This window comes from Spea bombifrons, chromosome 1, assembly GCF_027358695.1.
Source record: "Spea bombifrons isolate aSpeBom1 chromosome 1, aSpeBom1.2.pri, whole genome shotgun sequence".
NCBI lineage: Eukaryota > Metazoa > Chordata > Amphibia > Anura > Pelobatidae > Spea > Spea bombifrons.
The window spans coordinates 111,204,659-111,221,806 of NC_071087.1; the positions used below are offsets into that span (position 1 = coordinate 111,204,659).

At 44.5% G+C, this 17,148-nt stretch overlaps 1 protein-coding gene across 2 annotated transcripts in view; it reads right to left on the reverse strand.

Annotated features, from left to right (window-relative positions):
* Positions 1–13,072, reverse strand: part of MORC2 (MORC family CW-type zinc finger 2) — a 39,745-nt gene extending 26,673 nt beyond the window's left edge. The window contains exons 1-7 of one of the 2 annotated variants that reach the window (XM_053468530.1): positions 12,840–13,072; positions 10,416–10,469; positions 10,072–10,106; positions 9,523–9,591; positions 9,287–9,377; positions 8,827–8,935; positions 1,742–1,901 (exon numbers count right to left, since the gene is read on the reverse strand). In XM_053468530.1, coding sequence (XP_053324505.1) covers positions 1,742–1,901; positions 8,827–8,935; positions 9,287–9,377; positions 9,523–9,591; positions 10,072–10,106; positions 10,416–10,469; positions 12,840–12,907 — 586 coding nt within the window. In that variant the 5' untranslated portion in view covers positions 12,908–13,072. The remainder of the gene's footprint in view (positions 1–1,741; positions 1,902–8,826; positions 8,936–9,286; positions 9,378–9,522; positions 9,592–10,071; positions 10,107–10,415; positions 10,470–12,839) is intronic. The other variant, XM_053468531.1, reaches the window with a different exon arrangement.
* Between the last annotated feature and the right edge of the window lie 4,076 nt (positions 13,073–17,148).

Below are 17,148 nucleotides of genomic sequence, written 5' to 3' on the forward strand. Positions count from 1 at the left end.
TTTTAGCCAGAGGAATCTGCAAGCCACAAACAGATAAGCAGAAGTTCTAGCCACCATACAAATGTATTCAATCGCTGAGTCACAAAAAGTCCACAGCAGCCTAGATATCTGGAAGAGTACAGCCAATCTGGGGGGGGGGGTGTCTTTTACGCTAGAGCAATATCTTAGCCAGAGGAATCTGCAAGCCACAAACAGATAAGCAGAAGTTCTAGCCACCATACAAATGTATTCAATCGCTGAGTCACAAAAAAGTCCACAGCAGCCTAGATATCTGAAAGAGTACAGCCAATCTTCTCATTACCTAGTCTTAGGGATAAATCACCATCCACTTGCTGTAGCCATAAATCCCATAGAATGGGGTACAGATGCAGAAGCTATCCCTGGAAAGAACCCAGACACAGCGGATTGAAAAAGGAAAAAAAAAAAAAAAAAAAAAAAAAAAAAAAAAAAAACTTTCCTGACTGCCCCTTCTGCCTCCCTGCCCATGCGGTCAAAGGAGTGAGAGGAGTCGTCTAGAGGAATAGCGTCTTTGGCCACAGCAGCATCAACCCTAGGGACCTATGTTAATCTCTTCTCTAAAGGGAAAAGATGCTTAATCTTTCCGGAGGTAAAATGTCTATTTTCAGGATGACTCCAAGATCATGAGTTTTAGCGTCTTCTCTGAGTTCACCTTCCTCATATGACAAGAAGGCTTCAAAAGATGGTGCCTCAGAGGCAGAAGAGTCGGGATCCAGTTTATGGACAAAACCCCTTGAACCAGATGGTAAAGCCATGACTGGATAAGCAGAAATCTGGTTTCTAAATTGCTTAAAAGTATTCTAGAGCTCAGAACAGAACTGCTAGTATGTTCTCTAGTTCTGGAACTGGAAAAGCAGATCTTGGAATTGGAATCACTCAGGGGCTTCTTGCACAGAAGTGCTTAGAAGACCAGAAATCACTTGTGGGCACGTGCAGCCTCTACAAAACTCTGAAGTTGGTGTGCACAAAACCATCAACATCATCAACATCCCAGATCATAACCTCAAGCCGTCCAGAAAGAAAACCCACCAGCGGGAGTTAAGTGTCCTGTTACAGACCCATTCTACTCATAGAAACAAAAAAAAAAATGATTTAACTAAATCAAAATGGTTGAGAGTGTGGCAGGTGTTTAATGTTATAAAATGTAAAATAATGCACTTGGGACATAAAAAAAGCCCAGGAAGCATATAGTATCGAGGGCATTGTTCTATCTATAAACAACAAAAAAGAGAGGGACTTGGGAATAATTATTTCTGATGAGTAAAGGTAAGCTGGGAATGCAATTAGGCAGCAGAAGAAGCAAGTAGGGTTCTGGGTTGTATAGCTATTGTCATTAGTAGCAGGAATAATGTGGTTCTGCCACTTTAAAGATATCTTCTCATACCTCACCTATGAGTTTTGTGTACAGTTATGGAGACTCCATCTCCAAAAAGATCTTCAATCTCTGCATAAAAAGGGATACCAAAATAGTGGATTGTCTGAAGGATAAACTAAGGGAACTCAATGTGTATAGCTTGGAGGAGGGAGGGAAAAAAATTGAATAATTAGAGTTTATTCCAAAGGAGTGTGTAAAATCTCTCTTTGACTGCCTCATTTCTGTATTCAAAAAAGGGCTACAACAACAAATCAATATTTTAAAAGGGAGTAATAAAAAGAAAACACATACATTGTGGTATCTTGTCAATTACAGTGGTATCATTATAACTTAAAAGTTATTTTTTACCTGTGTCACCAGAGATCTTTTTGAACTGCTCCATGATCTCCTTTTGAGAGTGAAAAGGAGAATATTTATATATAAGTTCTGTCTCAATGGCAAATTTTTCCATGTTGTCTGCCAGTGGCTCAAATGTTTTAGAATTCCAAGTGGGAAGAGGGACAATAACCTTCAATGACAAAAAACACATAAATATCATGTTCAATACGCATGTATGCTATAAAAGCTACAATTTCCATTACATTTATACGATGCTCTCAGGTTATTAAGACTGAATTAATAAAAACATATCTGAAACATTTTAGTTTTTGGTGATTCTATATAAAATGTTTTTCAAACTTTACACAAAGATCACTTTTTAACATAAACGGCAATGGCTTACTTAGTAAGGCATATTACTGAAGGAAAGACCAATTGTGGTGGTGACTAAATAAAAATGTATTATTTATATATTATTTATCCTTAAGGGAGAAACAAATGGTGTGCACCAAATGAGGCCAATACAATTTGTCACGGCAACGCACAGCATGCCTAAAACGCCCAGTTTTACAACCCCAAAGCAAGTCTTAACGCATTAGCAGTACATGGATAGCTTTCAGGGCATGGACACAGATCAGTACATGTGCACTTATATGAAACAAATGATCACTGCTTAATAATGCAAAATTGCACCCTGTGCACAATAATGCTCCTTTTCTTTTTTGGTACAAATATTATAGCAAATGAAATGAGCCAGACAGAATTTTTTCTTAACAGAAATTAGGCAAAAAAAATAGGTACTTACATTATGTTTTACTTTTTCTCAATTCTCAGTTTATTGCACGTATGGTAACAAATACATGGTACAGAATACCGGGTACATAGGTAAACAGCAGAGCATATACACACACAGCATGAGAGGATACAGCACACATTCCGGAATGGCCGAGAAAACATGAGACATCGAGAGCATATACTGGAACAGATCGGGTACAGAAAATAGTAAAGCTACCCCTATAGAGGGGGCCAACACCAGGCTGACAAGCAGTGGGGTACCCAATAGTACAGTGCTGGTAAACAAGAAATAAAACAAAGAGAAACAGAAAACAACGTATAACATGTCCGTCCCAGGGTCCAATGGGTAGCTCCGACACAGAGCCAGTACAACCTACAGTACATACTTAGTAAAAAACAAACAAAAAGAGGCACAAAAAGAAGGCGTACACCCAAAAGAAGAACAGCAGCGGTCCCCTAGAGGGAGTCAGGTAAGGGGCGATGTTCCAGAGACGTAATAAACGACCTCCAATGAAACCATTTAAGTTCAACTTTATGACCCGCACCCCTAGCTGACCACACGAGAACTTCCATCTGATAAATGAATTCGACCTGGTTAACCCAAGCCATGAAGGAGGGAGGGGTGGCTGACTTCCAGTGGCGGGGGAGGACTGCATTGGCCGCGTTAATCAAGTGAAACCTTAAGGACCGCTTATAGCCAGAGAAAGAAGACTGCGTATGATGTAGCAGAATGGCTTCAGGAGAAGCCTGGAAATCAGGGTCAGCAACATCACGGATCGCCGTCACGACGGAATCCCAAAAGGGCCTAATATCAGGACAGGACCACCAAATATGCAACAGGGAGCCAGGGTGGGTACCACACCTCCAGCAGGTCGGAGGTACCTGAGGGGCGAACCTATGAATGTCCAGGGGAACTCTGTACCATCTGGTTAGAATCTTGAAAGACGTCTCCTGCATTCGACTAGACACCGACCCATTGTGGACGATAGAGAGGATCTTAGACCAATCCTCCGGTTCAAACGAGCACGCCAGGTCTCTCTCCCAGAGGCTAAAATAGTATGGCTTGGCGACCGGCTCAGGGGAAAGCAACAGCGCATATAATTTAGACAAGAGATGGGGCGGCTCCCGCAGTTCAAGGCATAACCTCTCCAATTGTGAAAGCGGTCGTTCCATATGCGGCAAGACCGCTAAGGAAGACGCAAAATGCCGAAGTTGATGGTAGAGGAACTGGAGGGAAAAGGGGCAGGTTCCCGGACCAAACAAGGCCTCCAAGGGCTTCAGAGCTGTCCCAGAAACCACATGGCACAGGCGTAGGGTGCGTACTCCCGGCGGGAGGAAAGCCTGCAAGCCACCACCTGAGCGACCCGGAGGGAAGTCCGGGTTCCCCACCAAGGGAGTCAGTGGGCCAGGGACCCTTGCAACCGAACCGTCGCGCAACAATCTACGAAAGACCCGCAAGGTAGGGATAAGGAAGGGGTGGGCAGAGAAAGTGACACAACTCACGGGGTCACGAGTCCACGGTAGCGAGGAAACCGGGCACGTCAGGAAGGACCCCTCCACGGACACCCATTGCTTAGTCGAGTCTACGGACCATTCGATAACGCGACGCAAGTGAGACGCCTGCCAATAAAGCTCCAAACTCGGGAGACCAACCCCCCCCTGCAAACGCGGCCGAATCAGATAGGAGAACGCTAAGCGCGACGGTCTGCCTCTCCAGACATATCGCAAAAAGGCCCTCCGACATCTCTGGAAAAAAGACCTATGAGCTATGGGCAGCGTCTGGAAGAGGTAGAGGAATCTGGGAAGAAGGTTCATCTTTATGACCCTTTATGACCCCCACCCTCCCAAACCAGGAAATATGAGGATATGCCCATTTACGTAGGTCTGATTCCAAATTAGTTAACAAGGGCTCAAAGTTAAGAGAACGCAACATCGAGAGATCCGTGGGGATAAGTAAACCCAAATACTTGATATAGTCAACCCTCCATTTGAAAGGGAACCCAGACCGAATGTATTCACGAAGGTGCTCCGGGATGTGAAACCCCAGGATCTCCGATTTGGATAAATTAATTTTATAATTGGACAACACCTGGCTAGCTCCGACAGGACGGTCGAGAGAGACCGAACAGGGTCAGTAAGAGTCAAAAGAATGTCGTCCGTGAACAACGAGAGAGCGTAAGAACGGGGACCAATCCGGACCCCGCGATATCCGGGTGGGCCCGGATTGCATTCGCAAAGGGTTCGAGAACCAAAAGAAACAAAAGGGGGCAGCCCTGTCGTGTACCATTCGCCAGCGTGAAAGGATCAGATAAAAGACCATTAACAGCCACCCGCGCGGTCGGAGATTCATACAAAGCCTTGACACAGGACATGAAGCGAAGGCCAACACCAATTCTCGAGAGCACCCCAAATAGGAAAGACCAGGACACGCGGTCAAACGCCTTCTCGGCGTCCATTGAGGCCACGATCAACGGAAGGCGACGAGACTGGGCATGTGCGATTATGTTGACTACCTTGATAGTGTTGTCCCTAGCCTCGCGCCCGGGGACGAACCCCACCTGATCCGAATGTATGAGATGAGGCAAAAAGGGCAACAAACGATTCGCTAACATTTTTGAGAAAAGCTTCAAATCGACATCGATCAGAGAGATCGGACGAAAACTACTACATAAATCCAAGTTTTTATCTGGTTTAGGGATGACTGCGATGTGCGCGGACAGGGCCTGCGGGGCAAAGGGGGCACCTTGGGCGATGGCATTAAAAAACGTGACCATGTGAGGGCCAAGGACGGAAAGGAATTTCCTATAATAGGCGATGGTGAAGCCATCCGGGCCGGGACTCTTGCTGGCCGGAGAGGATTTCACGGCCTCAGCCACCTCAGCCAAGGAGATCGGCTGGTCGAGGAGAGCCCTGGCGTCGGGAGGCAAGGTGTTAGTGAGAAATTCCGATAAATAAGCTGAAAGAGCCTCATCCGACTCAGAGGGGGTAGTCCCCGGGCGCGGCAAATTGTACAAGGAAGTATAATACTTTCGGAAACATTTGGCAACCTCCTCCGAACGAAAGCGAAGCCGACCCGCCTGGTCCCGAATACAAGGGATATACGTTTGTGCTCTCTTCGCCCTCAACGCCCGTGCCAGGAGCCTGCCAGGTTTGTCCCCGAATTCGTAGAACTGACGCCGAACCAAAAGGTAGTTACGCTTAGTCCTCTCATCCAGGAGGGCCGCCAGCCGTGTACGTAGGGCCAAAAGCTCCACCTGGGTGGAGGGATGGAGGGTCAATTTATGGCGGGCCTCCAGACGTGCTATTTGCCGTGTAAGATCCAAGAGAGCGGCTGCGCGGTTCCGTTTAACGGAAGCGCCTAACTTTATCAGGTGTCCCCGCATGACCGCCTTGTGAGCTTCCCAAATCGTTGGACACGAGACATCAAGGGTGACATTATCCGCAAAATAGTGGTTAATGTGAGAGGACAATTGGGAAACATGGTGGGGATCGCTCAGTAGATTCTCGTTGAGACGCCAATGCCAATTGGTCCTGGGGAGGCCCGAGAGAGCAAGCTTCAGGAAAACCGGGGCGTGATCACTAATCGTAGCCACACCGATGCTAGCCGAACGCAGGAGCGACAAATGGAAGTGGGACATGAAAAAGGCGTCTATACGCGAATATTTACAGTGACTAGGGGAAAAATAGGTATAATCCCTCACAGTAGGGTGGAGGGCTCTCCAGACATCCACCATCTGGTTCAGACGCAAGTGGTGGTGTACCTTACGAATCATGGAAAAGGGGATATGGGAGCTTCCCGAGGAAGTATCAATCTTAGGGTCCAACACCATATTAAAGTCTCCCCCCAAGATGGTAAGGCCCTCCTGGAAATCAGCCAATTTGGAGAGGATCGAGGTAACGAAACGGGCCTGGTTACAATTAGGGGCATATATATTCGCCACAGTGACCCTATGGGAGCCCACAAAACCCTTAACAAAAATAGCTCGTCCCTCAGCATCCCTCCACGTCTCGGACGGCCTGAATCGAATACACTTATGGACGAGGATAGCCACCCCCTTGGTTTTGGAGGAGGGGGAGCTGGACAGAAATGATTGAGTGAAGTGGCGATTTAAGAGAGGGAATTCCCTGGTAGCAGCATAATGCGTTTCTTGTACAAAAGCGATGTGTATCTTGAAGGAATGGAGAAACGCCAATAGTTTAGAACGCTGCTGCGGTTTATTAAGGCCTTGTATATTCAACGAGACTAAGTTAAGAGACTGAGGAGCCATACAGAAGAATGAGAGAGCTCTTAGAAGAGCACAACTGGTACCTTGGACCCCTGGGACATGTAAACAAAACAATAAAACATAACATAAACCAAACCATGTGTAGTGTATGTAACGTGTGGTGCGGTGCAAGGGACAACATCCCTAGTAACATTGCTGTAGCAATAAGTTGGGTGAGCACGGGGACTGCAAGCAGGCCCAAATCAACCGTCCACATAGGGACAGGAAGGCTCCGGGGGGGGGTAGCCGAGGAGGGCAAGGGAGGAGAGGACCAGAACGGCCCTAAAAATCAAGGGTGACAGGGAAGAAGCAAACGTCCCCGTCAGCGGGACAAAAACAAAGAAAAATTACCGCCGTGGGGAGGAGAACCAGGGAGCCGTATCAGCAGCCTCAGAGCGCTAGACGCCCCGGTGGCCGGAAACGAAGCATAGGAAAAAAGAAACTGCCCAGACGCAGCAGGGCGCTGGTGAAAATGTAGTGTAGTGTAGTGCACGAACGACGACGCATGTATAACGGCGGAACCGAGACGAACGAACGAGCGAGTAACAAAAAATACAAATAAAAATAAAGAGAAAAGTGCCAAAGTCCGATAAGTCAATAGACCGAAGTCCAGAGCGCCTCACGCATGGGGTGTTATGGAACACAGGCGCGGGTACAAAGGACGACACCGACTCACCACCCGGACCGGCATGTAGCCACAGATGAAGAAGGTCAGTCGGCCTGGAACCAGGAGCACTACGGCAGATGAAATTCCGGAAACAAAATCAGGCCGTCAAGGGTCTCCATCGGTCGGCGCCGCTGTAGAGGTGGCCCGTCGGGACCGCTTCCTACGGTGCACTGGAGTCGTCCAGGACCTCGACGGCTCGGTGAGCTGCTGCGGAACCTCAGAGGTAAGTTCCCAATCCTGAAGACGAACCACTGGAAGATCCAGGCGAGTGAAAAAAGACTCCAGGTCGCCGTGATGACGGAGGGCAATGACTTCCTTATCCTTGCGGGCAATGAGGGCGAAAGGAAAGCCCCACTGGTAAGGAATATCCGTCGCTCGAAGCGCTGCCGTGACTGGCTTAAGGGCTCTTCGTTTCTGCAGGGTGAACGGAGAGAGGTCTTGGAAGATCCTGATGTGGTCTCCCTCGAAGTCTAAGTCGCCCGAGAGGCGACAAGCCGCCAGCACGGCCTCCTTGACGGAGTATTCGTGCAAGCAGCACACCACGTCCCTCGGTGGAGCTGAAGGGGGTCCCCGTGGACGGAGTGCCCGGTGGGCCCTGTCGAAAATTATCGGAGTGTCCTCAGGCTGCTGAATTGAATAAAATTTGCAGGGTCTTGTGGACGTCAGCAGCCGGGACCGATTCAGGCAGGCCTCGAACGCGGATGTTGTTGCGCCGTCCCCGGTTGTCCAGGTCTTCAAGCTGCCTGCGTAGGGCCGCAAAGAGGTCCGAGTGGTCCCGGTGCACAGCAGACAAGGCATCAACCGCCTCGCAGGTCTTGATGTGGTCTTCCTCCAACACAGCAACACGGTCGCCGATATGCTGGACATCCTGCTTGATCGCGGTGAGATCCGCCCGAACGCCTTGTAAGGCCTGGTCCAAAGCGGTATCTATGACCGAGACCAGATCCGCCTTCGTGGGAAGCTGCTTCAGGGCGTCCTGCCAGGTAAGCGACTCCGCCGGTGGGACTGGGAGCCCGGCATCCTGGTCTAGCGAGGCGTTGTCTGAGCAATCGCTCGCTCGACTCGAGGGAGAGGGCGCCATCTTGGCCGCATGGCCCCGATGTTCAGAGTCTTGGGAACCCCGGAAAAAGTGCCTCATCGAATGCGCAACCGGTCTCTCCCGAGTACTGGGGGCTTTAGGGGTGCCAGCCGAGCGGTTTGACTTCCCCATGATCGCGGCAGTGTAAAATAAATGCGGAAAGTCCCGAGACGGTGGACGGAGCTGCGGTCTTATGCAGCCATCTTGGATCGGCGCCGCCCCCGCCCCCATACATTATGTTTTACTTGTATTAACATTACAGATTATTTTTAACATGAATTATAACATTGTTATAAGAGAATAATCAAACCTCATCAATGCCTTCTTCTTCGTGAAAGGTACGAGAGAGAAACAGACAGGTCATTGTGCCTCCTTTCTTGGTGAACAGGATGAAATCTTTTCCAATTCGCATAGAGCCACTGGTGACAGTTCAAAGTAAGCCAAAGAATATATATGGAAAAAAACATTATTGAAGAGATTATGCAGAGTTTAGATTAATTATTGATATCATGATAGCAGGCAGTAAAACAATCAGTGCACCAAACATCAAGAAACCAATAAAATACAAAAACTCTAAATACACAGCAAATGCATAATGGACAGCACAAAGTGATGAAGCGTAGAAGCCCTACTTGATTAGCCCTCAGTATGAAATCACATTCTTTCAGCGTGTTAAAGACCATTAACAAAGACATGAATTCAGAACTAATGGAAAACTGATATTTTGTATGTTTGGCATTTAAAAAACACAATTTATGTACAGTACTTACGATTTTAAACCGTTTCCATACTGCCCAATCTGGATAGATTCAGGGGTTCTTTTAGCAGAACGACCAAACTGAATAACACTGGCAGCCTCATCTAAAAACAATAATAAACAGATGACGAACCTACATATTAGATGAACAAGAAGACCAAGAAACAAATACATTAAGAATTATATAGTATATAAGTTGCTCCATGAAAACAGCTGCACCACAAAGCCAATGTGTTGCCTTTCACTCACTTGGATCCATTCCTGCACCATCATCAAGAAAACAAAGCATGAAGCCACCTCTTAAGTCTTCTCTTTGTACTGCATAAAATATATAGCCAAAAAATAAACTTGTTAGAGAACACTGGAAACTTCAGCTACATCATATATTTGTAGCAACACTACACTACAGAGTTAACAATACAATGACCATTTAAAGACAACCTTTCAAACTGAAATGCAGAAAGGACCACCTTTCATTTCCCAAACTCAGAAGAATGCAAAATGAAGGCGGTAAAATTCAAAATGCAATGTTGTTTAAATGTGTATCTTTCATCTTGATAATATAGGTCAAAAGTTACCCACTACAAATTGACACTTGATTTTACAATCACAGGCATACTTTCAAATTTAAAGCAGCTTTAAAGACCACTAACATTAAAGATGACCCTGGATTCTAACTGTAAAACCTGTTTATGATATATTTTATAATGCATTTTATTAATTCACATACACTGGACACCCCACCACCACCAGAAAAAAGAAAAGACAGTTTGGTATACTTGGTTTACTAAAACGCACCTGTAAAAACATCAATTCGTGTAGCCTCAGCATCCCTATAAAAAAAAAAAAAAAAAAAAAAAAAAAAAAAGTCACTTAATGAAAGACATTTGATTGAGTTTGAAATGCATACAATTCTGCTTGTGTCTATTTAAGAAGAATTCAGCTGATTACTTAATAATGTGTTTTATTTACACAGAAACTCAAACAAGGTCATTCAAACATAGACATTTTCTGCTTTGCATCGTTTTTCACATTTAACTTATTTACCCCTTAAATTTATCTTATGTATTAAACTCAGTCAGTAAATTTCCCATATAAAATCTATACATCAATTATATGATGAAAAACAAAATAAAGCATACCTTGCGTTATCGACTAATTCAGCCAAGGCACCAAAGAGAAACTCATGTGTTGTGCTATTTTAATAAATGAAACACAAAAAAACACACATTACATTCTGTCAAAAGAAGCATAAAACCAAAGCATGCATGGACAACACGTCTTTCGACACCAAAGGTGGAAAGGAAACAGTCATACAAAGCATGTACTACTGACATTACTGGCTAGAATTATAAATTATATTTGTTATGTTTTATACACTTTTCTGTATTGGTATGTCTAATAAGCTTAATCCATTAATTATTCAGTTTCAAAACACAATAAAAGGATAACCAGTAACTAGACATCAAGATAAATCATATCTTTAAGTGAAAGTCTTATGGACATCTTACTCTAGGTAGAAAATATGTGTCCGCAAGTACAGCACTTTCACAGAAATCAGCTGGCAGAATGCTGCACTATGGAAACAGGATTCCATTTTCATGGAACAATCGCAACCTACTGGCAGTGCTCGAACATTGAGTTCTATAGTGAGAGAAGCTGAAAATGAGCAACTCTCTTCAGATGGTAGAAAGCATCCATGTTTTAACTGTATACACAAGGATTTTCTCTTTAACAGGAAACGTTTTTTTCAACAAAACATTTTAGTGGCCGCAGACAGGAGAACAAATGTACATGGTTGGCATTAGAAGGATTAACGACGGAGAGGCTAGACTTTAGCATAAGCTTTCAGGTCCCTTCTTCAGGAGTCTGCTTCCTAAAGTAACTGATATAAGTAATGTTAGACGTACCAATGCCTTGTCCCCCATACTTCAGGCTACCTGGTGTCTAGTGGGGGCAACCGGTGAACGTTTGTGTAATGCGCATAGACAACCTCTGTTTCTGCTCGGCACATCCCCTGGGGTTTCTATGACTGCGCACAGGAAGGTCATGTGATGTGGGCAATCCGTTGTAGAAGCCCCAGCGGATGTTCCAGGTAGATGCAGTGGTTGTCTGCACGCATCGCACATACGTTGACCGGCTGCCATACAATAGGATCCAGGTCCCCTGCAACGCTGCGGGGGATCCTCCTCTCTGGCAGCTGGTGAACGTCTGCTCGATGTGCGAAGACAACCTCTGCAGCTACCCGGAACTTCCACTGGGGCTTCAATGGCGCAGCACTGGAAGGTCAGGTCACAATGGTGCCCCGGCTTAGAAGCCCCAGCAGAAGTGCCGGGCAGCAACGGAGGCTGCACGAGAGGAGGATCCAGGTCCTCTGCAGTGCTGCGGGGATCGGGATTTTAGTCTTGTAGTCAGACCTCTATTCGAGGTCTGACTAAAAGAGGACTACGAATATAAGACGAGGGGTATTTTTCAGAGCATTGGCTCTGAAAAAAAGCTTGTCTTATATTCGAGCAAATCAGATATTTTCACACTGAGCTTGAGTTCAGTTGAATTGAAGATGTGTTCAGAGCTTTCTCAGACATTGGGCTATTGTTATATCACGAAGTATAAGTTGAAATTGCAACAAGGGAACATTGTCTGCACTACTGACATACACAAAACAACAAAATGCATGGTGCAATAATACAGATACTTGTTCTTGTACTTTTGAAGTTGGCAAATTATTTTCATTGATTATATATACACTATATGACCAAAAGTATGTGGACACTTGACCACCACATCTATATAAGCTGGTTGGACATCCCATTCTAACTCCCCCCCCGGCCCCTTTGCAGCTAGAACAGAGCCCACACTTCTGAGAAGGATTTCCACAAGATATTGGAGTTTGTAGGTAGAAACTTCAGCCAAACGAGCATTTGTGACATCAGGCAATCATTTTGGATGAGAAGACTTCTCTCGAAAGCACTGTCGTGCAAACGGCCTTCCCCAAAGTTACATGCATACTATTGCCTAAATTTCTTTCTATCCTTCACTGGAAATAAAGAGCCTAGCCTGAACCCTGAAATACAGCCCAAGATTAGTATCTCTCCTTCTCCAAACTTTACAGTATGCACTGTGCTTTCCAGTAGGTAGTGTTCTCCTGGCATATGCAAAACCCAGATTCAGCCATCAGGCTTGGAGATAGTGAAGTATGATTCATCACTCCAGAGGACACATTTACCAGTGCTCCAGAGTCCAATTGCGGAGTGCTTTACAGCATTCTAGTCAAAGCTTGACATTTCATATAGCAACCTTCAGCTAGTGCGCAGCCATGAAACTCCTGATGCACACTGATTTGTGTTGATGTTGCGTCCAAAAGTACTGTCTATGTATTTGATTCCATTCACCAGCTTGCGATGGATGTGGCCGAAACAACTAACCTCAATAATTAGGTGGAGTCGACATACTTTTGGTCATATAGTGTGCGTGAATATCACACACACAAATAAATATATAGCTACCGTCTATGTTAAAAACGAACATTCACTCCCTAAAAATGTTTTGACATGCAGCATACTCACGAATTAGTGTGTAGATACTCGAAGGTCAACTGAGCGCGATTTAAGCTGCTATAATTTGAAAATGCCATGTCTCCAGCTGATTACTGCAAAGATAAGTTTGAACTAAAGATTTACTAAAATTCAGACAATAAAGTCTGTATAAAATCTAACATGCGACACAAAAATCCTTTCTATTGAGTAACCTGTACTTCCCTGTCCAATTTTATTTTGCTAGTAAGCGCTGGTTTTGTCTGGATATCCATACAACACAGACATTACATAACACAAGCTCTACTACTCAGTTTCATCCACTGTTCTGTAATATATGACAATATCTCACATAAATAGAAATTAAATATGTAAATTGCCAAGGTGTCATTTTCCTTCACAAATAAAACTAATCAAATTTCTGTTACAATATGAATTTCAAATAAAGCTAATAAAGCTTCCTAGCCCACATAGCATCAATAGATTTTACATAACCATATTGCATGGTATTGTACCTATCTTCCAATCTTTACGTGATTTAACCCCTGTACTGCCTCCATTTAAATACACCAAAACCACAAGTTCCTATACACAACCCTAACCAAGGAAAGAACAAAAAAAAAACCAAACGTAACGTACAAAACCAATCTCCTATCGCAACTAGCCTATCTCTTCACGCTGTACATCGCTATTCTCTTCTAATTCCTGCGCTCCACTCCTCCCATTAGAATACAGTTTCCGGTAAAATAACCCGCCTCTTCCTCGGTGCGCCAAACTAACCCGAGCAGTTAACGCCCAGGTGTTTCAATGGCGCGATCTTTCGCTGAGCAGTCCATAAGAATAACCAGTTAGTGGCGGTTGAGGCGGTTAGTTGAACGATCCCGCGTTTTTCTTTGTTCGACGACTCCTGAAAACGCCTCGTGCGCACTACGAACAGCGGCTTATTCTGAAGATGCCCACCTTCTGGCGCGTGATTGGGCGGAAACCCAGACCTCCCAACCAATCGTACCTCTATGTGACCTGTTACTAAGGCATGTGTTTGGATGATTTTGGTTTAAGGGGAAACGGGAGGTTTGAACGGCTCTGTCGTCACTGGCGGTTTCTTCCCTGCCGCAAATACCAAAGAGGGTTGCGAGCTTTCATTGGCGTAGCGCGATAGGTGTGTCGTGACAGTTGGATAAAACGGAGTCTTCGGCGTCATTTTTGCTTTAAAATTTGAGGAAGGTGACGGCGAGGGTAAGAGCTGCAATAAGCTCTTTCTAAGGTAGCGGGTGTTTTGCATTCCGTCTTAAACGTTAGTGAGTATGCCGTTTCTCGTTTCGCATCCAACGAGTGATTTAGTCCGACATTTCGTGAGGGAGGTACTAGGGTGAAGCTGCAGTGGAAGCGAATCCTCACATGGCGGATGTGGAGGAGGGGGTACAAGCAGAAACGCTTGTTGACGTTTTCACGTCTTTTTTATTATTTTGTGCTGGGCATTTTTGCCGATGTTTGGAGGTAGTTATTTTTAATGGATTGATGGTAAATTGATCGTTTAAAAACAAAAAAAACGCTTCTTCCCAGAAGTGCAATGTAAAGAAAAATCGCCCAGCTTCACCCTACCTTGTGGAAATCAAAGAAGCATGTTTTGAAAGGACTTGGTTAGAATTCTTGCCATGGTTATACTAGGATTTAGCTCCGTCTAAAAAGTGTAGAGAATTTTTAACTCATTTCAAATGCTTTTTTTTCCTTCTCTGTAGATGGGTGCAGTAATACACCTGCTGTGCCTCACCCACGCTGTTGCTTCAGAAGCATATAAGGAAATCAGTGAGTCTCTGCCTCTTGTGGCATATTTTTTTGGGATGGCTGCATTTTTAAGCTCTTTCCCCAAATCTTTTGTGAGCTTCACCTTGGTGTATCAGATTTTTTCTGTAAACACTTGGTGTGACTGTTCAGAGCTGGGCAAAACATTCATTTGAATCTGACTGCGGTGGTGGGAAAACCACTACATTGCCCTGCTTCATGATACAAAAGGTATAGGTTATAATTTCACACAGCATGTTTCCACCTGCTTTTACAGCTGCCTTTGTTCCTACTAGAGTTGCTGTGGAAGGTCCTGCAATTGTGAGATTTGTGCAGTAACTCCTACTTTCACTTTTTGAGTACATGTAATCCTGATCTTTGCTTTTATCCTTCTTTCAGAAGGATATGTATTGCATGAGCTCCTGGCTATGATAGTGTGATACAAACAAAATGTCAACAAAAGAAAAATGAACACCACCACCACTGAAAGTGAAAGAACTCCATCAGAGGACAAGCAGAAAAAATGCAAGTGTAGTAAAAAATTATATTAATGGAAAAACACATTTGCCATATACCAATTGGAAGAAGAAAGAATTGTACCTAATGCGGCGGCTTTTGTCATGGAGTTTACCCATGTGTTCATCCGGTTCATCGCTTTTGTGTGACAAACTGGACTTGGTAGAGTGTTCTTTGAAAAGATACTCAAATGTCCATCTCACTGGCCCTCAAGGGGATACATTTTTGGGCTTATGTGACACAGTGGTGATTGTGTCTTTGCCATTGCTTAAAATGGTTATGCCTAAATTTAGCATGCAGTCACTGACTAAACATATGGACACAAGTATGGCAACCTTAAAACTCAACTTGAAGACCTCATCAATAAGATATATTAGAAAAAGTGATTAAAAACCAGGGTTATGCCTAAATGGCACGCAAAGGAAAGCTAAATGTTCTATATATTTTTCAAGCTTGATTGGACCTTGGAAACCACTTGTGAGTGGCATTGCTGGAACTGAGGCGGACTGCATCATTGTGTATGAGGCTGAGCTTTGTGACTGCACGAGAAAGAATCCTTGTGTTGTATGTATTATTGTAAAAAGGAAGTTGCTGCTAAATTGGCTCTTAAATTCACATTTACCAGTTCTTCATATGCTGCGTATCAATTCTGATGTATTTCAAAGGACATCGAAATATTTTATCAACTTTGTGTCAAAAGGCTCCTCTGAAGAAAACTTCTCAAATCACCTCCATTGAACTGTTCCCTTGGCATCTAATACCAAGTCACTCTACAGCGAGATAGATTAGATCAAAACTAATTAAAACAAATGTACAAGTTTAATCGGGTAGATGGAATGTTCAACATATTTATTGGTTGAAAGATCGAGAGGAAGTTTACACAGGAATACTGAGGTTCCTAATTAAATTAACTGTGGCAATTTGCCCCTATTGAGGTACAAGTATGTTTTACCAATAACACTTCACAACAGGGACAAACCTTACTCTTCACACATAAGGCAGTGCTGAAAGGCCTACTTGGCCTACTTGACTGTTAAGATGGTGAGCAGCAACAGGTTCTTTTTTGTGGGGGGGGGGTATTACAATTGGCGGCCTGCAATAAAGCTGCTCCAACTCCAGATGGTATGTATAATACTAAAGTGGATTAGGTTCCATATAACAACTGTGACCTGATCCAAGTAGGCATGCGCTCTCCATAGACAAGCCTTGGCAGTATAATGGGTTGTACTGAAGTGGTCAGTGACTTTAACCATGGCACTGTCATAGGATGCCCTCTTTGCCACAAGTCAGTTTGTGAAATTTCTGCCCTGGTCCTGCTGTAAGTGCTATTGTGAAGCGGAAGTGTCTAAAAGTAACAGCTCGGCCTTGAAACAGTAGACTATGCACAGACTTGGGCTGCTGAAGAATATAGCATGTATGAATCGCCTGACCTAACTTCACTACAAGTTTCTGAACAGCCTCTGGAAGCACTGCACAAGTGCGGTGTAGCGGGAACTTCATGAAATGGGTTTCTATGGTCAAGCAGAAGGTCACTATGTGCGATGCCAAGCGTCGTCTGAAACTGCATTGGTGAAGCACACGTAACTCGAGATCTGATGGAGAAATCTGGGTTTGGCAGCTGCTAGGAAAGCTACTGAAACTTAAGGTGCTTATTGTAAAGTTTGGTGGATGCAGTTTAATAATCTGGAGCTATTTTTCAGGATCTGGGCTTAGGCTCCTTAGTTTCAGCAAAGGGTAATAGTGCTACAGCATGCAAAGACATTTTAGGCAATCGTGTGGTTTCAACTTTTGTGGAACTAGTTTTGGCAATGTCTTTTCCTGTTCCAGCATGACTGCCCATGTGCGAAAAGCAAGGTCCATTAAGATTTGGTGCGAAGGGAACTCAAGTGGCCTGCACAGAGCTCTGATTTTAACCCCATTGATCACCTTTGGGGTGAATTGAAACACTGATTGCAAGTCGGGCCTGCTTGTTTACTATCAATACCTGATAGATGTGTTTTTGGCTGAATAGGCACAAATACCAACATACATGCCCCAAAGCGTT